Source organism: Rattus rattus, chromosome 9 (genome assembly GCF_011064425.1).
Source record: "Rattus rattus isolate New Zealand chromosome 9, Rrattus_CSIRO_v1, whole genome shotgun sequence".
In the NCBI taxonomy this organism is placed as follows: domain Eukaryota; kingdom Metazoa; phylum Chordata; class Mammalia; order Rodentia; family Muridae; genus Rattus; species Rattus rattus.
The window spans coordinates 68265599-68286668 of record NC_046162.1 but is presented as its reverse complement, the minus strand read 5'-3'; the positions used below and the strand labels follow the sequence as shown (position 1 = coordinate 68286668).

The window sequence follows — 21070 nt, the reverse complement described above, 5'->3', positions numbered from 1 at the left end:
TGCACTCGCACACCTTCCGGCCCCAGCCCCTCGCACTGCACTCACACACCTTCCAGCCCCAGCCCCTGGCACTGCACTCACACACCTTCCGGCCCCAGCCCCTCGCACTGCACTCGCACACCTTCCAGCCCCAGCCCCTCGCACTGCACTCACACACCTTCCAGCCCCAGCCCCTCGCACTGCACTCGCACACCTTCCAGCCCTCTCCCCTCTGCCTTTCACAGTCTCCCTCTTCTCACTCTCTCATTCTCTTCGGCCGCTTGCTTCCCCTGTCCTTGCGGGTGGTGTTGGGAGTCACTACCCCTGGCTGCTTGTCCCTCAGGCTCTGCCCCATGCTCTTCAAGCAGGCAGAGCTATGGATACCACACCAGGGCAAGCACGGCGCGGTGAGTATCACAGCTTGACTCTGAGTTCTAACCATGCCTTCTTCCCTGCTTATGGAGGAGTCTTTGGTTGTGGCTGCCAACGGAGTCCTGAAGATGCAGTGGAACAGGAGGCAGCCAGACTGAGCCTGACACAGCCAGGTCTCTGGAAGGAGGTTGGGACCGAGTGCCAAGAAAGCTAGCATGTCTTGGAATGGCCAGCCAGGTTTCCAAGTTACCCAGAGCAGCTTTGGGGATTGAGTTTCCCAGAGGAGAAAAGGATGCTAGGACCCAAGGCGCTTGCGCTTTCTCTCTCTCTCTCTCTCTCTCTCTCTCTCTCTCTATATATATATATATATATATATATATATATATATATATATATATATATAACAAAAATACCATCACTTCACCATCCTGAGGGGACTGTTTTTCTGCTGGATCACTCAGGTAACAGAGTCAGGGGTCAGACTCAGGGTGGTTTTTTTCTGGGTTTCAGTGGCTGCTGAAGGTGGGTGAGGTCCATGTAAGAAAGAGTACCAGGCTACAGATGAGTCCAGATGTGCCCAGCCAGATTCTCAGGGTTGGGTAGTGGCTGATTCTACTTCAGGGGCTCGGGGTTGTGCTGAGCTCGACTTGACTCCCCTCCGCCTGTACCGATTAAGGCAGCTGTGATGGGGTGGCCTGGTGACAGGGTCCAGCTGGCTGTAACTGGTGGTCATCCGTTGTCAAGGTTACCAGTAAAGGTCTAAATTTGTAACCTGCCTTCCTGGATGTAAGGCTATGATTTTGTTGCTTCCGAGACAGGTAGCGTAGGAAGAACAGTTGCTGTGTGGAGAGAACCTCAGGTGTGCTCTGCAGGGACACAGGCGAGGTGTGGGGCGCTTCTTGGTGAGGTGGGTGAGAAAAGGGCCAGTGTCCAGCTATTGGAGGGTTCAATAGACAGCTCCATCCACCTTGGCAGCAGCTGGGTCCTGCTCAGCACTAGGTTACTGTTGGCGACTTGTCAGTTGCCTTGCTGTTGTCATTGTTGTTGTTGCTGTCACCCACATGAACGCTAAGTCCCACTAGTACTCTTCTTTAACCCTGAAACAGAGAAGCAGCCCCGCTTGTGATGGCAGCCGCTTCCCCTGAGCAAAGACTTCCTCTTTGCCTGGCATGGTGGGTAAATCTCAGTGCTTCGGGGGCAGAGGCAAGCAGATCTCTGACTCTGAGGTCGACTAGATCTACACAGTGAGTTCCAGGCCAGCCTGAGCTACAGAGTGAGACCCTGTCTCAAAAATTGAACCAAACCAAACCAAACCAAACCAATCCCTGTCTTTCTGTCTCAAATCGGTTTGCCTTTGCTCTGGCCGAATGTGAGCTCCAACAATAGTGGGAAGGGCTGGTTCTGCCTGAAAGACTTCACTGTCCTCCTGTCCTGGTCCTTCTGGGCTGGAAGCCTCACTCCTGGCCCCAAGAATGTGTCTAGAGGTTCCGCAGCAGGGAAGGCTGAGAGCTTTTAGCATCAGAGAGGCAGGAGAGATCTCTTGTTAGCCTTGGAGCGTAATTAAGACACATCAAAATGTTCCCCACCCTCTCCGACCTCCATAGGTAAAGAGAAACTGACTGTACACAGTTGACTCAGGTGACTTGTTGTTTGGATAATAGGAGCTTCCTGCAGTCTCTCCAAGGTGCCCAGGGACATGGAGGACCCTGCCTCACTCTGTTGAGAAGGTGGCTCTGCCTGCCTGTTCCCTTCCCACCTGTCCTGCATCTCCTTCAGAAAGTATGGTTCCCACCAAGCTCTTAGCTCTGGATCTTCTGCCATGTGGGGAAAAGCTAAGACACAATGAGGGAAACAGAGATGTGACCCTTTACTCTGTCCCATCTGCCACCCAGAGGTGAGCCCAATGGGCTTAGCCGTTGACATCGTTGAAGTCTGAGGAGCAGACTGGCTCAGAAGGCCGTCCTCACCACAGGGCCAGCCTGTGTGGGCGGGCACTTCCTTTGGGCAGCGTGTAATTACAGAATAGCTTATTTTCCCTATGCTGCACTGTCTTTAATCCCCTGTCTGGAGTTGGTGCCCCCGGCCAGACACAACATGTAGGGGCAGAAGTGTGCAGACAGCTCTGGAGGTGTCCTGTCCAGGGGGCATCTGTTACCCTCTGACCATGCCTCCCTTACCTGGAGAGGAGCAGAGCACCTGAGCCAGGGAAATCAAGCAATGATTGGCCACACAGTCCTGTGCATGGGGTGGCAGAAAAAGAGGCAGTGACAATGTCAGGGAGCTAACGAGTGGGCTACAGGCCCAGCTAGAGGTTATGCCTCCCTGGTTCTCTGGCTTCTCCTCAGAGGTTTCTCTCAGTCTGACTGGGAACTGCTCTCTCCTGAGCGTGAGGTCCTAGCCCAAGGTCCAGCAGCTTGCTAAATATCCCTATGGCCCTCTGCAGTCTGCCTGCACCCTTTTTCCTCCTTTGTCCCCGGTTTCTTGCACATGCAGCTCTTGTCTCTTCCTGTGGTCCTCCCCCGTTTTACACTTCAGAACTTTCAGAGGTGTGGCCTCTGAATCCTACCCATGCCAGGAACTCTTGGATCAGGCTGTGGAGAGGAAGCTGGGGAAGACTGAGTCCAAGAGAACAGGAGTGAGTGAGGGAAGGTGCTGGGAGCGCAGGCTTCTTACCCTGGCTGCTGATCCTCCTCCCTCCTTTGACAGGGAGGAACAGCCCAGCCTGCCCCAGCTCTGGCTCTTTGTCTGTCTTCTCTAGAGCCCCACTCAGGCCTCTGGCCCTCTGGAAGGTTGTATAATAGACCCTAGCCGCACTGTACACTTGCTTGTTTTGGACTCTGGTCTTCAGAGGCCAGGGGTCCTACTGGATTTAGGTAAAGAGGCTAAGAATCTTGCGGTGAGCACATTCTGGAAAGTTGAGGTACTGACAGGCAATACCAGGGATCCTATTTGTGTGCAATTCAGGGTATGTGGCATTGGGTCCCGGCCCTTCAAGCCTGGCAGCTTCATAGTCATGCAGGGGTGTGTCCTCCCAGGGCCAAAGCCAAGTGACCAAGGAGAAAGCCAGGGGATGCCTTTGGAACTAGGCCAGAAAGAGAAGTGCAGAATGACAGTAGGCAAAGCTGAAGCAGGTCCCTGCAGAGGGCAGAGAAAGGGGCATTAACGTGGAGACATAAGACAAGGAGTCCAGGCAGCAAGGTCAGTGTGTCCCCACGGCCCTCATCTAGATTCCTCAGGACAGCCTTGAGGCTGTCTAACGATCCACTGGTTTTGCTTGGACTTTTCCTGATGAGAGCTCTTCGGGTGGCCTCTGGGAAGGACCTGTTACCCTTCAGGACTTCTGCCTCTCTGGCCCATCCATTCCCTAACATTTGCAGCTGTAGCTCTCCACGCCCCCATCAGCTTCATCCCAGAAGTTTTGATGCAATGGGGTCAGGGTGCTGGACAGGCAAGTCTCTGAGAGCCACAGATACAGGCTTTGTGTTGACATCCCCAACTGAGGTGTCACTGGGGTTGATGAAATCAGTTGTGTGGTCATCCATTCTCATATCCGTCCAACATGTGTGAGTGCAGTACCCTCTGCTGTGGTTCAGTGGGGAGGGCCTGTGGAGACGGGAGAATCCAGTACCTGTTTTCAAGGAATCCAAGGTACAATGAGCGGGGGAGGCAGACATGCAGGCTGAGGACCAGGTTGTACCAGTGCCATCAGAGTACAAACCTGAAGTGAAGCCCTGGGCTTTACGGAATCGTCCCGCACACGGGGGCGTGGATGGGGGGGTGGGGATACGTGAGCCATCTTGAAAAAAAGAGTTGTCTGTGGCAAGAGCATCCTTGGCTAGGAAGTACACAGAGGCCTTTGCCATGAGCTACGGGAGCAAGGACTGCGGAAGGGACAGCAGGGAGATGCTGGGAAGCCACGGAGCCTATGGCCTCCCAGAGCAGGCACAAGGGTTTGAGTGGGTTTTAATGGTCAAGGAGAGGAGCCTGGAGAGCTAACTCGGGATCAGGGTGCCTGAAATCAAGTCTGATGACCCAAGCTAGGTCCCTGGGACCCATCTGACAGAGGAGAGAACTGAGCCCTGGAAGCTGTCCTTTGACACAGTCCACCAAACATAATACTAATGGAGACCTGCAGGGAGTTGGCTGTTTAGGCTCTTGCTGGCCGGGGTGTGGCAGTGAGTTTGGAGACCGTGAGAGGCGAGGTGGGAGGGGGAGGGGTGTGTGTAGGCAGGGGAAGGTGGGAGCCCGGGATGGTGCCGAGGGGACTGGGAGGTGCAGTGGAGAGGTGACTGGCAGGGAGGACTGGGGTTAGTTTGGAGTTTTGGGAAGCAGGTCAGGAGACTGACTTGTATGTGGAACAGGGGACTGGCTGGGAGTGCAGTGCAGACTTTGCAAGCATACAGATGGTAGGTGACTCCACAACTGACAGGGACCGCCCTGGAAATAGCCAGCCGTAGGTGAGAACAGGCTGCGGGGAGAAGGAAAGGAAGCAGAGCTGGCCGCTCGCCCTTAATCCAAGCCCCTGGGAGGCAGAGGCAGGCAGATCTCAGAGTTCCAGGTTAGCTTTGTCTACATGGAGAGTTCTGTGACTACACAGGGCGACACAGTGAGACTCTGTCTCTAAAAACAAACAAAACAAAAGAGGAAACAGCAATGGGTGGCTCTCAACAAACACTGGCTGTGAGGTCCCTCAACTTACTAGTCCCATGCTCAGGGCAGCTGTGAGGACAGGAGAGTGTGCTGGGGTCGGTGTGGCCTTTCCCTAAGAACAGCCACTTAGCTTTTTCCTGAGGTTGTGTCCTGCCTAATCTTTAGTGTTACAGAATTCTCTTGTGCAAAATAGTGGTGTTAGAACGTAAAGGTGGTAGGGTTTTCTATTTTTTTCCTTAATTTTTAAATATTATATTTGTGTGTGTGTATGTGTGCATGCGTGTGTGTACATGTGTGTGTGTGTGTGTGTGTGATGTGTGTGTGTGTGTGTGTGTGTGTGTGCATGTATGTGTGTAGGTCTTGGACAACTTGGCTGTTTCCTCGTACCATGTAGATCCTTTGGACTCAGATCATCATGCTTAGCAACCTTGGCCTTTCCTGGCAGAGCCATTTCACCAGCTCTAAGTTCTTAAATGTCCTCCCCAGAAACAGTTAACTAATGTCTCTGAATGAGTTCTCTGAGAGAAGTAGACATCACAGGGATGTGATGCACACCTGTGAAATCCTAGCACTTAGGACGCTCTGTGAGCTCGATGCCAGCCTCATCTACATACTGAGTTCCAGGACTGCCAGGAATACATGGAGAGACCTGCCTCAAACAAAACAAAACAAAACCACCACCAGCAACAAAGAAATAGATATCATTTGGCCTTCGGAATCTAAAAGACCCATGAAGTAAAATGGGGGTGGGAGCAAGAAGAGGCTGATGAGGCAGGAAGACCGTCCAGCTCAGTGGGTCAAGGGCGGAATGAGAGGGGTGGTGGAGGAGAGAGGTTACTATAGATAAAAGAGAGCACATAGCCAGAGGCAGGGACATGTGGGAGAGTCCAGAGTGGATGTGACCAGAGTCCCGTGAGGAAAGGGGGGAGGGAAAGGGGAAGGGAAAGGGGAGGCAGGAGAACCAGGTGCAGCAGCCAGGAGGGCAAAGGTATAAAAGGGGCAATAACCAAAATGGAGAGCTCGGGTGGGCAGGCGGTGCAAGCCAGGAGGATGCTGGGAGAACCTGGCCAGGTCTGCTTTGATGTGTTAAATGGCTCCTCAGCCATTTGTCCCAGGGTTTAAAACCTAACTTAAAAGTACTTTTTGTTTTTGCTTTTTTTTTTTTAAATCTATTTATTTTTATCGATATGAGTACAGTGTAGCTGTTTTCAGACACACCAGAAGAGGGCATCAGATCCCATTACAGGTGGTTGTGAGCCTCCATGTGGTTGACTGGGAATTGAACTCAGGACCTCTGGAAGAGCAGTCAGTGCCCTTAACTGCTGAGCCATCTCTCCAGCCCTGCTTTTATTCTTTTTTTTTTTTTTTTTTTTTTTTGTTGTTTTTTTTTTCGGAGCTGGGGACCGAACCCAGGGCCTTCCTAGGCAAGTGCTCTACCACTTAAATCCCCAACCCCCTGCTTTTATTCTTAATATGGCTTTAGGAAGTGTAGGGGGTCTGGAGGGGAAGGAAGAGCCTGAGGTCCAAAAGGAGGTCTGGGCAAGGCCCTGGAGACATGCTGACTGTTTCTGATTCCCTGCAGGGAGAGCCCCCCTTGGCCCTGGGCCTAACTACCCGGAAGGCCCTCAGTGTCCTGAAGGAGCAGCTGGAGGCTGTATTGGAGAAACACCTCAAAGAACGGAAGAAACGGCTTACATGGAAGGTGAAGCTTCTCTGAGGGATGGGGAGGGGGGAGGGGTGGGGGGATGGGGAGGGGAGTGGCCAGAGCCTGTCTAGGCAGGCAGAGAAGCAGGGAGCCCTGTCTCACAGCTTTGATGTGCCTTGTCCCCTGAGACTTCACACAATCTGAGGTTCCAGTTTGCTGGGACTGATGTCCCACTCTGCTGGAGGTGGCCGTAAGATCTGGGCAGGCCCAAGGCATAAGAGGTAGATTGGAGCTGGCCGGGATCCTCACTGCCGGCTCGGCTGTCATGCCGTTCTAGGAGGCATGGAGAAGCAGCTTCCTGCACCTCAGTAACCGCCGCTCCTGTTTCCACTGGCCCGGGGCCTCCCTCATGCTGCTGGCTGTGCTGCTGCTCTTGTGTTGCAGTGGGGGCCAGCCAGCCGGGAGGTAAGCAGGGTCCTGTAAGCTCTGTCCCCACCCCAGGACATCCCGGGCTCCGAGGGGCTGTACTGACCTTGACTGGGGCCAGAGAGGCTTGGGGAATGGGGCATCTTGGGATGTGGGGCTGTCTGGGAGGCCTTCTCCATGGAAACGCGTGGGGTTCTCTGTGCCCCTCAACACCAGCCGTGGAGTGGAACTGGTCAATGCCTCTGCTCTGTTCCTGTTGCTGCTTCTCAACCTCATCCTTATCGGGAGACAAGACCGGCTGAAGCGCCAGGAGGTGGAGCGCAGGCTTCGGGGCATCATTGACCAAATCCAAGGTGAGGCTGAGGGTCAGATCAGTCTCGAGGAAGGATGCCGGTGTCAGAGCTCCTTCAGGCCGTCACCTCTGGGAGTTAGAGGATGGTCCTGCCTCCCAGCAGGATGGGGAGGTCTGAGGGCCATAGGATAGCTGTCTACCAGTCAGTGTAGAAAGCGATGGTGGCACTGGGAGACTGGTAGAGCACCCTGTCCTTGGTGAGAGGGCAGTTGAGAGGTTTGGTTTTTTCCCCCATCTGTCTTGTCCTCTGGTACTGGGCCAGAAGAGTAAGAGGCTACGATGCCCATTGGAAACAGCATTGAGCAGAGAGCTGGGGGCCCAAGATGAGCAGTCACTACTCAGGCAAAGGAGTGTTCTAAAAGAGAGGGGTACTGCCCACATCTGTCCAGCCATCATGTACTGACTCTGGCTATAGTTTGGAGAGACTGGCTTCTACTCTCTGTGGGTTGTTCTCTGAAATGCATGGACAGCAGATACGTGCTCGCGTAATTTGTTTACTTACGTGTTCTGAAATGATGAGTTAGTTGTATGTAACCATGTTCCTGGCACCGGAAGTACAAGGTAACCCAGCGAGATGGGCCCTGTTCCCTGTGAGCTCAGTCTCTTGCTCAGGAACAGTGCCCAGACTAGTTTTCTTGACTATGATAGGATCCTCACCTTGTCTATACAGCGGAGCACCGGTAGGGAGAGAGGCAGGATTAGAAAAAGGCTCACCATTGGCCCGATCGCCCAGTGGCTACACAGGTAACAGACAAACAGTCTAGACCCAGCCAGGCAGATTTAGGGTGACAGGAGCTCCCTGTGGCTCCCTCCTGCTTCTCCAGAACATTCTAGGTAGACATTCAGCTCCATGCTGTCCCTCCATGCCTGTCCCCATGCTGTCCCTCCATGCCTGTCCCCATGCTGTCCCTCCATGCCTGTCCCCTTGCTGTCCCTCCATGCCTGTCCCCATGCTGTCCCTCCATGCCTGTCCCCATGCTGTCCCTCCATGCCTGTCCCCATGCTGTCCCTCCATGCCTGTCCCCATGCTGTCCCTCCATGCCTGTCCCTCCAGGCCTGTCCCCTCGCTGTCCCTCCCTGCTTGTCCCCCTGCTGTCCCTCCATGCCTGTCCCCCGCTGTCCCTCCATGCCTGTCCCCATGCTGTCCCTCCATGCCTGTCCCCATGCTGTCCCTCCATGCCTGTCCCCATGCTGTCCCTCCATGCCTGTCCCCATGCTGTCCCTCCATGCCTGTCCCCATGCTGTCCCTCCATGCCTGTCCCCATGCTGTCCCTCCATGCCTGTCCCCATGCTGTCCCTCCATGCCTGTCCCCATGCTGTCCCTCCATGCCTGTCCCCATGCTGTCCCTCCATGTCCCCCTCCCTCCATGCCTGTCCCTCCATGTCTGTCCCCTGCCATGCCTGTCCCCCTGTCCCTCCATGCCTGTCCCCATGCTGTCCCCCTCCATGCCTGTCCCCATGCTGTCCCTCCAGTCCCCCCCTCCATGCCTGTCCCCATGCTGTCCCTCCATGCCTGTCCCCCTGTCCCCCATGCCTGTCCCCATGCTGTCCCTCCATGCCTGTCCCCATGCTGTCCCTCCATGCCTGTCCCCATGCTGTCCCTCCATGCCTGTCCCCATGCTGTCCCTCCATGCCTGTCCCCTTGCTGTCCCTCCATGCCTGTCCCCATGCTGTCCCCCCTCCATGCCTGTCCCCTTCCTGTCCCCCTCCATGCCTGTCCCCTTGCTGTCCCTCCATGCCTGTCCCCATGCTGTCCCTCCATGCCTGTCCCCATGCTGTCCCTCCATGCCTGTCCCCAAGCTGTCCCTCCATGCCTGTCCCCATGCTGTCCCTCCATGCCTATCCCCAAGCTCTCCCATCCTGGCAGCCATCTCTCCTTCCTCCTGCAGACAGGCTTACTCCTTCCTCCCTCCCCACAGTGCTGGAATAATTCTTGCTGTACTTGGCACTAGGGAAGGATCTCAGGGAAGGCATTATATGGGGTACATTTGCATCATAGAATAGGTTGTACAGACTGGGCTGTTGTTTCTGTTTCATTAGATGCTCTCAGGGATGGAAAAGAGATCAAGTGGCCGAACTCCATGTACCCAGACCTCCATATGCCCTTTGCACCATCCTGGTCCCTGCACTGGGCTTACAGAGATGGGCACCTGGTGAACCTGCCCGTTAGCCTGTTGGTAGAAGGAGACATCATAGCCCTGAGGCCTGGCCAGGAGTCCTTTGCCTCCCTGAGGGGCATCAAGGTAGTGGAAGCCACTGGTGGGAGGGTGTTCCTAAAATTAGGAGTCCTTAGGCTAGATCTTGAATTTTCCTGTCCAGCTTGGAGATTCACAAGGCCAGTTGAGCAGGGCTGGACCCTCCTCCTGCTGCTGCTGTCTTTTCCTGGATTCTTAAGGCCTAGAAAGCCAAGTCCCATAGGGCCCACCCCAACAGGCTCATCACTGGTTAGCTGACCTTGGGAGCCATTTCTACTTAGAGCCATTTCTACTGTCCAGAAAGAGTGGTCTTGCCAACCATGGTGGTACAGGCTTGTAATTCTAACCCTGTGGAGGCTGAGGCAGGATTGAGAGTCCCTGGGTAGTGTGAGCGACACAGTGAGACTGTCTCCAGAAACCCGAAACAAACCAGCTCCACCCTCCCCCTCCCCTCCCTTCCCCTCCCCTCCCCTCCCTCTCCTCCTCCCCCTCCCCCACCCCCAAGCCCACCTGAATGCAGGCTGACAGACCCTTCCACTCCATGTCAATGCTGGCAGGATGACGAGCACATTGTCCTGGAGCCAGGAGACCTGTTCCCCCCCTTCTCTCCGCCACCCTCTCCCCGGGGAGAAGTAAAGAAAGGACCACAGAACCCCCAGCAGTACCGGCTCTTCCGGGTCCTGGAGACGCCTGTGATTGACAGTATCAGGTAGCTCTTGTCACTCTCCTCGTCCCGCTGTCTTCTCTGGTGCTTCCATAACAAGGACGGAGCCTCACCTGTTCCTGACCCTGCCTCTCGTGAGCATTTGTAGATTGAAGGAATGCCTATGGAGTGGTCCTATCCCCCTCTCAGGGCACTGTGTGGCCCAGGCCGGGGCCAAGGCTGACTAGGGAATGGCAGGACCTGGAGGAATTTGGTGAGGCCAGTCCAGGAGGGAGGCCCAGAACCCTTCCGAGCTGTAGCTGTCAGGCGTCAGCCTGAGGGTTGCCTCTTTTGCAGATGGTGCCTGGACACAGCCCTGTCCCGCCCAGTCACTGCTCTGGACAATGAAAGGTTCACAGTACAGTCGGTGATGCTTCACTATGCCGTGCCGGTGGTCCTGGTGGGTGAGGGGCTGCAGGGCAGGGGAGAGGGCAGGCATCCCAGGAGAGAGTTCATGTAGAAGGGTGTGTGAACCAGACTGTGCCCATCCTGTCCCCACAGGCTGGCTTTCTCATCACCAATGCCCTGCGCTTCATGTTCAAGGCACCGGGGGTCACTTCCTGGCAGTACACCCTTCTCCAGCTCCAGGCAAGGGTGGATCTCCTCCCTGCTGTGCCGTGTGCCCTGTGCTGTTCTGTCTTGTTCCCCCCCAGCTAGCTGAATCGATGTTTCTTTCTCCCGGGGGCGGGGTGTGGGTGGGGGAAGGCTGTGTAGCAGGCCATCCTTCCCCTTCTTCTGCAGTTTGTGGCGGCAGCTCCTTAGCATCCTGGGGTATGTTCACTCCTCAGGTGAATGGCATGTTGCCCATCCTCCCTCTGCTCTTCCCAGTCCTCTGGGTCCTGGCCACCGCTTGTGGAGAAGCTCGAGTCCTGGCCCAAATGAGCAAGGCTTCCCCCAGTTCCCTGGTAGGTTGTTCCCGAGCAGTAGAGGACGATGTCAGGAACAAAGCCAGCTAGCTGGCTGTGCCAGGACGTGGGGCACGGGTCCAGTTCCACCTTGTTTCTAGCATGCCGAGGTTCTGGGAAGCTCTGTATGGGTTCAGGTACTTTCTGTTACCAGCTGGTTTCCAGGCCAGGCCTAGGTGTGGGCCCCATCCATGGGGAGTTGGGATTCATGGGTCAGGAGCCACGCTAGTACCCAATGATAGATACCGAGGTCTTTGTCAAGGCAGGTTTTCCCCACTGATGCTCATCCTGTCTCTGCAGCTGGCCAAGTTCTCAGAGGACACACTCAGCAGCTACACTGAAGCCGTCTCCTCTCAGGTAAACTGCTGAGAGAGATCGAGGTTTTCCTCCAGGCCCCTGCAGGCATGAAGTACTGTGTCCCCCTCGGATCTCTGTGTTTCTGCTTGCGGCTTCGATTCTCCACCCACCCTATCCATGTTGGCTGTGACCTAGGCCTGGTCCTTTATTAACATCTTGTTCTAGGACCCAGCATCCCCCTGGACTTTCCTTGATCTGGGTCCTATGGGCTGTCTCCAGGGAAATAAGGCTGATCCCCCAGAGCCTCACAGACCGTCTTGTCTCCACAGGAAATGCTGCGCTGCATTTGGGGTCACTTTCTAAGGGTGATCCAGGGCACGTCGCCAACACTGAGCCACAGCGCCAGTCTGCTGCATAGCTTGGGCTCTGTCACGGTGAGCGGGCTCTGTTGGGAGGCCGCCCTGCTAACCAGACCTCTGGCTGGGTCTGGATTGCTCCTCCCTATGGTGTGGCCACTGGGCAGTTAGACCAATCCTGAGTCTTGTTCTAATCCTGCGTCTCCCTACAGGTACTGTGCTGTGTAGACAAACAGGGGATCCTATCATGGCCAAATCCCAGCCCAGAGACTGTGCTCTTCTTCAGCGGGAAGGTGGAGCCCCCTCACAGCAGCCATGAGGACCTCACGGATGACCTGTCTACCCGCTCCTTCTGCCATCCCGAGGTGGAGGAGGAGGTGTGACCAGCTCTCACGGGTTTAGTTTGGCTCTTTAACCTCAGAGCTAGGCCTGTGGCCTTGGGAGGGAGGTTTAGGGCGAAGGGAGCTCAGGACTCCTGGCAGCTTCTTCTGCCTGCTTAAGATGAAGGACAGGTGACCAGGTGTGGCCCATCTTTAATGCCAGCACTCAGTTCAAGGCCAGTGTGGTCTACACAGTGAGTTCCAGTTCAGCCAGTGGTTCACTAAGGAAACCCTGTCTCACAAAACAAAAGACAAAAAGCAAAAATAAAGTAGGAAGGCTAAGACAGCAAGAAGCCCAGAACTGTCTCCCGCACCTCCCTGGTCCTAGGGAGCCATGGGACTCTGGGCCTAGACCTGTGCTCCTGCTCTCCTCAGCCCCATGAACGCGATGCCCTCCTTGCTGGCTCCCTGAACAATACCCTGCACCTTTCCAACGAGCAGGAGCGAGGTGACTGGCCTGGCGACGGCCCCAAGCCCTCCGAGCCCTACTCTCATCACAAAGGACATGGCCGTAGCAAACACCCGTCTGGTTCCAATGTGAGCTTCAGCCGGGACACTGAAGGCGGAGAGGAAGAGCCCAGCAAGGTGCGAGGAGGGAGACAGGGTGCAGAAGCCACCCTGGCTGTCGGAGGCCTCCTGCCTCCCTACCAAAGTAAAAAAGCTCAGTTTGAGCCAGTTGGATCTGGAAGAGTCCCGTGCAATCTCCTTCCTGTAGCTTTAGCCTGGTCAGCGGGATGACCCCTGAGGTCTGACTTGAGTCTTCTCTGTGTTGGGCTTGTCCCCATCCAGTCCTTCCCCAGGTTAGCAGCCTCCTAGTTAAATAAGAGCTGTAAATCCCTGTCAGGTGCCATCCTGGTTAACACAGACCCCCATCCCCTCCCTGTATGGGCACTGCCAGGCTTGCTGGATGTAGGTCCTATGGGTGATCCTAACCGAAAAGCCAGAGAAACTTGGTACAGACCTAAATAGAAGCCGGAGACCACGGCGAGGCTCTCGGCGGTCCCAGCAGTGTGGGCACTAACCCCTTCTGAGAATGATGGGCTTTCTTCAGGCTAGTTCTGGGCCTGCTTGGGTATCAGAGCCTTACCCCCACTTCCTCCCAGCCTGGGGCTTCCCTTAACCTCACATTTCCTCCAGGCCCAGCCCGGGACAGAGGGGGATCCCTATGAGGCCGAGGACTTCGTGTGTGACTACCACTTGGAGATGCTGAGCCTGTCCCAAGATCAACAGAACCCCTCATGCATCCAGTTTGATGATTCCAACTGGCAGTTACACCTGACCTCCCTCAAGCCCCTGGGCCTCAACGTGCTGCTGAATCTGTGTAACGCCAGCGTCACTGAGCGCCTGTGCCGCTTTTCCGACCACCTGTGCAACATCGCGCTGCAGGAGAGCCACAGCGCTGTGCTGCCTGTGCACGTGCCCTGGGGCCTCTGCGAGCTGGCTCGTCTCATCGGTATGGTGGCACTGTGGCGCTGGGTGGGGCCACTTGAGTGACTGCTGGCCTTTCAGAACAGGCCCCGCACTGACCGTCCCTGGTGTGGCATTGGTTTGTTTGTAGTGAGCATTGGCCACTCTGGCTAGACTTGTCATTGTTGGGATATAGAGATGTGAGGAGGTTGGGGATTTGGCTCAGTGGTAGAGCGCTTGCCTAGCAAGCGCAAGGCCCTGGGTTCGGTCCCCAGCTCCGAAAAAAAAAAAAAAAAAAGGAGATGTGAGGAGCTGGCCAGGGAGCCTGAGTGCTGTCCTTGTTCATAGGCTTCACTCCAGGGGCCAAGGAGCTATTCAAGCAGGAGAACCACCTGGCACTCTACCGCCTCCCTAGTGCCGAGACCGTGAAGGAGACGTCACTGGGGCGGCCCTCCTGTGTCACCAAGCGGCGCCCTCCACTCAGCCACATGATCAGCCTCTTCATCAAAGACACTGCCACCAGTAAGCCTCACTTCAGCTCAGCTGGCATCTAGACAAACCTTCCAAGGCTTGGTGTGCAGGAGACTATACCCTAGCACACGTATTCAGAGGAGGGAGGCTAAGCCAGTGAATGCTGGACCACTCTCCGAGCCCTCTGACGTGGTAGGGACTGGGCTTGGGGACCGGAGTTACAGAGAATGGGATTCTCCAGAGGATGTGGGTTGTAGTGCTTCCCTCCCTAGTCAGTCAGTGCTCCGTGGTGGCTCACTGACTAGGAGTCCCCTCCCTCCATCAGGAATACCTTTGTCTCCTCCATGGACAGACAGTAAAGTGCTAGGTCAGAGGAAGGCAGGAGACTGTGTGTGGACTCATGGGCTCCATTCCCCTCCACAGGCACAGAGCAGATGCTGTCCCATGGCAGTGCCGATGTGGTCGTGGAGGCCTGCACAGACTTCTGGGATGGCGCTGACATCTATCCTCTGTCGGGTTCGGACAGGTAAGGGAGGGGCTTGGCCGCCTTGCTTGCCTATCTGATGGTCATGGCCTCTCAAGACCCCTTGGCCTACTCCTTCCCTACTTCTCTGACAGAAAGAAAGTGCTGGATTTCTACCAGCGAGCCTGCCTATCCGGTTATTGCTCTGCCTTTGCCTACAAGCCCATGAATTGCACGCTGTCCTCTCAGCTCAATGGCAAGTGTATCGAGCTGGTGCAGGTCCCTGGCCAGAACAGCATATCCACGCTGTGCGAGCTGCCCAGCACGGTCCCCATCAAGCCGAACATCCGCCGTAGCAGCTGGAGCTCCGATGGTACCGTGAACTTCCATCCGTCTCACCGGGAATGGCACGGGGGTTCCTGGGGCTGAGGAGCCCGGGAGCTAATGGGCTTCAGAGGGCCACGGCATCACTCAGCAGACAGTGCCATGGGCGGTCACAGGAATCGGGATGCCAGGGTGGCACTCAGTAGCTCATGGTGTGGGGAATTCTTCAGTTTCCCCTCTTCTAAAACGAGGTGCCTTCTCTCCCTTTCTCATGGGTTTCTTGAGGTATTCAGGAGGATTAATGTCTATAAAAGTGTTTTCTTAGAAAGCTGTAAAGTGACATTAGATACAAACCCAGGTCCAAACTGTCAGACCGGAGGGACACAGACTCTAAGTCACATCCCCAAGCATACACTTTTGGCCAAGTCTTACAAGCCTAGGAGACCATGTGCTGAGGGTGGGACCAGCCACCTAGCCCTGGAGCTGGGCTGGGCCGAAGCTGAGCCATGCTCAGCCTGGCTCCCCGGTCTGCTCGCCTCACTGATGAGCACCTCTTGTCTTTTCTCTTGTGTGCGTTGGCTCTTTATGTACTCTGGCTCTGTGTGCCCCTGTGTGACTGTGTGTGTGGTCCCCTGGGGCCCTTACACTCCTTGATTTGGGTGTGGCCTCTATGTGTGTGGCCCTGGGCTGTCTCCTGGAGTCTGCTGTTCCTCGTGTCCTGACTGGGCTGTGTCCTGGTTGTCTTGCCACATGCCGGCTGGCTTTTGTGTCTTGTGCCTGCCTGAAGAAGGGATCGGGGAGGTGCTGGAGAAAGAAGACTGCATGCAGGCCCTGAGCGGTCAGATCTTCATGGGCATGGTGTCCTCCCAGTACCAGGCCCGGCTGGACATCGTGCGCCTCATCGATGGGCTGGTCAACGCCTGTATCCGCTTTGTCTACTTCTCTCTGGAGGATGAGCTCAGAAGCAAGGTGGGGACAGCCTTCCTGTTTGTCCCCCCTGACCTTTGGGAGGCCTTCCACTCATTGACATCTGCTCCCACAGGTGTTTGCAGAAAAGATGGGCCTGGAGACAGGCTGGAACTGCCACATCTCCCTCACACCCAACGGTGACATGCCTGGCTCTGAGATCCCTCCCTCCAGCCCCAGCCATGCTGGCTCTCTCCATGATGACCTGAATCAGGGTGAGGGCAAAGGCTTGTGTCAGGGATGGAGCGAGTGGAGAGCCCCTTGTTGGGAAGTACACTGAGGAGAATCATAGAGCCCTCCTGTAAGCACGCTCCCTCAGCAATGGCCCCCCATCCTGGAGGGCAGTGACTGTTAAAGGTAGAGAGCTGGAGGAAGAGCTGTGTACCATTTGCAGGGCACGGCTCAGCCTTCTAGAAGGCTGGTCCGAGGTTAGAGTTGGCTTTCCTCCCCACAGTGTCCCGAGATGATGCAGAAGGGCTTCTCCTCTTAGAGGAGGAGGGTCACTCGGACCTCATCAGCTTCCAGCCCACCGACAGTGATATCCCCAGCTTCCTGGAGGACTGCAACCGGGTACGACAGTGGGTTCAGTCCCTTGTCCCCAAGGTGGCCTGACCTGATTCAGGAAGACAAGGAAGGGCAGGAGCAGGAGGAGGAGGAGGTGGCAGTGGCAGTGGGGTGGTGGTGGTGGCGACGACAGGAGAGGTGATTCTCGGCTTCCTGTTTAGAGTCTACTGACATCTCTGCTTCCTCCAGGCCAAGCTGCCCCGGGGCATCCACCAGGTGCGGCCCCACCTACAGAACATCGACAATGTCCCACTGTTGGTGCCCCTCTTCACCGACTGTACCCCTGACAGTGAGTGCTGTGCCACGCCCTCCTCAGGGTGGGCATAATGTCCCTCAGAGGGTAGAGAGGGAGAGCCTTGGCTGAGACTGGCTGGGACCCAGTGGGATGATGCTGTGGGCATCTCAGGGAGCCTGCTGAGGGTGCTCCTGTGCTCCCGCTGCTGGGCGGGGTTGCTCCGAAGAGGGCTCTCCTCCCCTTTGCTCCCTGCCGTTGCTTTTGGCCTGTGGGTGTCTCCGCTCGCACGCTCACTCGCCTGCCCCGTGACTCCACCCGCAGCCATGTGTGAGATGATGAAGATCATGCAGGAGTATGGCGAGGTGACCTGCTGCCTGGGCAGCTCAGCCAACCTACGCAACAGCTGCCTCTTCCTCCAGAGCGACGTCAGGTCAGGGACAGACCCTGGGGCTGTGGGCCAACCTCTGCTTCACACCTGGGTGGACAGGCGTGCACGTAGCTAGCTAGGGGCTTGCCTTGGCTCCGACCCAGGGACCTGGGCCTGCTGGGAGAAGAAGAGTGGGATGCCCCATCTTGTGGTCGGCAGCTGTAGACTGTCACTGTTGATGGGTGGATTTTCCCTCCACTGAGCAGCATTGCCCTGGATCCCTTGTACCCGTCCCGCTGCTCCTGGGAGAGCTTTGGCTATGCTACCAGCACCACCATGGCCCAGGCCTCGGATGGCCTTTCTCCCCTGCAGCTTTCGGGGCAGCTCAACAGCCTGCCTTGCTCCCTGACCTTTCGCCAAGAGGAAACCATCAGCATCATCAGGCTCATTGAGCAGGTGCGTCTCAGTGGATACTGGGGGATGGTGCAGGGCCCTGTGTGTGTGTGTGGGGGGGTGAAGGCGGAACATGATAGCCGTGGGCCCTCCAGACCTCTTTCCTGCTTGACCTGTGTGGAGGGAGGGACAAGTGAATCTGTGTCTGCCCCTTCCCCATAAGAGCATGGTGGGCACGTGGCCCTTAGTGGAGGTTTGCTTGTTGTAGGGGCTGAGAGGGGCCAGGCGTACCCATCATCATCTGTCCCTCTTGGCCCTTAGGCTCGGCATGCTACCTATGGCATCCGTAAGTGCTTCCTCTTCTTGTTGCAGTGCCAGCTGACCCTTGTGGTCATTCAGGTAAGCCATGGTCTGTACAGGCATTGTCCCCAAAGGGAGGGACAGTTAAGAGTCTGGGGAGTCTGGGGTGCAGCGTAGTCTCAGGCCTCTGTGTATCCCTCAGACTTTGAGATGACCCAACTTGCTTGTTCCCAGTCCTCTGGGTCAAGATGTTGAGTCTGTTGAGCCAGGGCAAGGTGGGTAGCCTTGGGGTCTACAAATTTGGTGACATTGTCTTTCCTGCTTTAGTTCCTTTCTTGCCTGGTGCAGCTGCCACCCCTCCTGAGTACCACAGACATCTTATGGCTGTCCTGCTTTTGTTACCCTCTGCTCAGGTGAGAGGCCTTGAAGGCCCCTGTGCCCGGCTAGTGAGCGAGTCAGTAGGCGTCCCACGGGGCCCAGAGCTTTCTGGCAGGATGGCTCAGGGCTCTCCTCTGGCACAAGGAGGCACTGATGCAAGGCCCCTTGATTTTATCTCACTGCCAAGATTCCCTGTAGGCGTTCCCTCTGAGAGTTGGGAGACAGGTAGTAACCTCTGTCCCTTTACCCACACTGAATTTCAGCATCTCTCTATTGGGGAAACCGCCACATAGCTCCGTCATGTCCATGGCGACAGGCAAAAACCTTCAGTCCATTCCTAAGAAGGTAAGCAAGGCAGGCTCTGATCACCAGGGCTTCTCCCCTGAGCACTGGGGCTGGGAGTAGGCCTAACCTGGAAGATTCTGCAGGCCAGGGAGCTAGAGAGGTGGTGGCCAAAACAGAGAAAGAGCCTTACTGGGAATGTGGTCCCCGGGCCTTATCCCCGAGGCATGAGCACTTATTTGCTGAGGGTTTACTAAGGTTTAGAGAAGATGAGCAGGGGTCAGGCCTGCCTGCCTTGTAGCCTGCAGAGAGGCACCCACCACAGGAATGACTGTCCTCCCGCCCGCCACAGACACAGCACTACTTCCTGCTCTGCTTCTTGCTCAAGTTCAGCCTCACCATCAGCTCGTGCCTCGCCTGCTTCGGCTTCACGCTGCAGAGCTTCTGTGACAGCGCCCGGGCCCGCAACCTCACCAACTGCTCCTCAGTCATGCTGTGCAGGTGGGTCTCAGGAACCCCCCTCAGTCAGCACCCCACTGACCCTGGCCGTGGGTCTCAGGAGCCCTCCCCACCACCCCACCTGGCCCCGTCCGTGGGTCTCAGGAACCCCCCTCAGCACCCCACTGACCCCCCTCAGCACCCCACTGACCCCATCTGTGGGTCTCAGGAACCCCCCAGTCAGCACCCCACTGACCCTGGCTGTGGGTCTCAGGAACCCCCCTCAGCAACCCCACTGACCCCATCTGTGGGTCTCAGGAACCCCCTTAGAACCCCACTGACCCCGTCCGTGGGTCTCAGGAACCCCCCTCAGTCAGCACCCCACCGACCCCATCTGTGGGTCTCAGGAACCCCCCTCAGTCAGCACCCCACCGACCCCATCTGTGGGTCTCAGGAACCCCCCTCAGTCAGCACCCCACCTACCCCGTCCGTGGGTCTCAGGAACCCCCCTCAGCACCCCACTGACCCCGGCCGTTTGTCTGTCTTGGGCAGCAATGATGACAGAGCTCCAGCCTGGTTTGAGGACTTCGCCAATGGGCTGCTCTCAGCTCAGAAGCTCACAGCAGCCCTGATTGTTTTGCATACTGGTAAGGACGCTGCCTCACAGGGGCTGCTGCGGATGGGGAGGCAAGACTTTGGGAAGCCTTGACACCCATTGGTCAATCTTTCTAGTCTTTATCTCCATCACCCATGTGCATCGTACCAAGCCTCTGTGGAGAAAGAGCCCTTTGACAAACCTCTGGTGGGCGGTGACCGTGCCTGTGGTGTGAGTAGTGTTGAATGGGGGCAGCAGGACAGTGCTGGGGTCACAGGTGGGAGGAAGACAGGGGTCTGAGGGTCCCCGTCAACTAGTGGGACTGGGAAGGCAGAGGAGAAAGCAAGGGGACTCCAGGTTCACACAGGGCTCTTTCCTTCCATAGGCTGCTCGGTCAGGTGGTCCAGACAGTGGTGGACCTGCAGCTATGGACACACAGGGACTCGCCTGTCCACTTTGGCCTAGAAGATGTGCCCCTGCTAACGTGGCTCCTGGGCTGCCTGTCCCTGGTCCTTGTGGTGGTCACCAATGAGATTGTAAAACTACACGAGATTCGGTGAGCTTGTAGCTCCACTGGGCTGTCTGTCCCCTGAACCTGTCACCTCAGCTGCACCCCGCTCAGCCCTCTAGTCTGAAGGGCTCTATCAGCCTGTTCTCCTGGCACTGGACTGAGCCAGCTCCTGTAACACTCCACCCCTGGCTATAGGGTCTTGATCTCATAATCCTCCTGCCTCAGCCTTCAAGTAGCTAGAACCACAGGCCAAGTTGTCAATTGCACCTTACTCTCTTTCCCCAGGGTCCGTGTCCGCTACCAGAAGCGCCAAAAGCTGCAGTTTGAGACTAAGCTGGGCATGAACTCTCCCTTCTGAGCCATGGCCACGGTGGCCACCACTGCCCAGCCTCCTGGGGCCAGAGCCAGACCTACTGCGAAGTTGACATCATGAACATTTCAGGGTCTTTGCCTTGTGGCATCGGAGGCCTTGCTGTGAGCACTGGAGACGACTGTCTCCTGACTCGGGCTTTTCATGAAGAAGCCAACGGGTTTAGCCATGGTTTGACAGGACTGCTTTGCCTCTCCCCTGGCCTTGCCAGGGGCACTCTTGAATGTATGACCTCAGGCCATTGTTAGAGGGATCCTTAGTCCCGTCCTCCATGGGGTCCCCCTTAGGGGTCCCCTCACTTGGCACCTCTGCTCTTGCATCTACGGTGGCCTCGGTCTCTGTTGGGAAAGCAGTAGCTACCGCTATACAAGATGCTGTGTCCTCCTGCCCCACAGCCCATCTCCCGGGCAGGGACCTGGCTGCAGTCGGAAGAACCTCCCCTTCCTCTAGGCTTGAAGACGGAAAGGCTCCACCTCACCCTGGGCCCCATGTCGGCTGACCATAAGTCATCCACACAGGACCCTGCCCATGCACTGTGGCCCCTGTCCTTGTTCTGGGAGACTTTTTTTTACTTTTTTTTTTTTTTTTTTTTTTACTGGAAAATGAGCCTTTGGGGGAATGAATGTCAACTGGTTTATATTAAAATTGTAAATTGCTTAAAAAAACATCCTGTGGTGGCTCCATGAACCAGCCAGGGAAGGCTCCCCTCCCAAGGCTGCTGCTCTCGGGACCCTGCACTGATGAGT

The 21070-nt window shown here is 56.2% G+C and overlaps 1 protein-coding gene across 1 annotated transcript in view; it reads left to right on the top strand.

The window, feature by feature from the left end:
• Positions 1-20989, top strand: part of Tmem94 (transmembrane protein 94) — a 24310-nt gene extending 3321 nt beyond the window's left edge. The window contains exons 2-31 of the mRNA XM_032911827.1: positions 6584-6703; positions 6984-7111; positions 7289-7425; positions 9465-9667; positions 10177-10328; positions 10620-10722; positions 10824-10910; positions 11111-11227; positions 11528-11584; positions 11854-11958; positions 12093-12257; positions 12636-12845; positions 13398-13713; positions 14016-14189; positions 14562-14664; positions 14757-14974; positions 15713-15894; positions 15968-16106; positions 16346-16461; positions 16645-16744; positions 17012-17120; positions 17324-17513; positions 17772-17849; positions 18078-18163; positions 18392-18473; positions 18763-18911; positions 19401-19495; positions 19581-19674; positions 19829-19999; positions 20240-20989. Of these exons, the coding sequence (XP_032767718.1) occupies positions 6584-6703; positions 6984-7111; positions 7289-7425; positions 9465-9667; positions 10177-10328; positions 10620-10722; positions 10824-10910; positions 11111-11227; positions 11528-11584; positions 11854-11958; positions 12093-12257; positions 12636-12845; positions 13398-13713; positions 14016-14189; positions 14562-14664; positions 14757-14974; positions 15713-15894; positions 15968-16106; positions 16346-16461; positions 16645-16744; positions 17012-17120; positions 17324-17513; positions 17772-17849; positions 18078-18163; positions 18392-18473; positions 18763-18911; positions 19401-19495; positions 19581-19674; positions 19829-19999; positions 20240-20312 (4059 nt within the window). The 3' untranslated portion in view covers positions 20313-20989. The remainder of the gene's footprint in view (positions 1-6583; positions 6704-6983; positions 7112-7288; positions 7426-9464; positions 9668-10176; positions 10329-10619; positions 10723-10823; positions 10911-11110; positions 11228-11527; positions 11585-11853; positions 11959-12092; positions 12258-12635; positions 12846-13397; positions 13714-14015; positions 14190-14561; positions 14665-14756; positions 14975-15712; positions 15895-15967; positions 16107-16345; positions 16462-16644; positions 16745-17011; positions 17121-17323; positions 17514-17771; positions 17850-18077; positions 18164-18391; positions 18474-18762; positions 18912-19400; positions 19496-19580; positions 19675-19828; positions 20000-20239) is intronic.
• Positions 20990-21070: the final 81 nt, after the last annotated feature.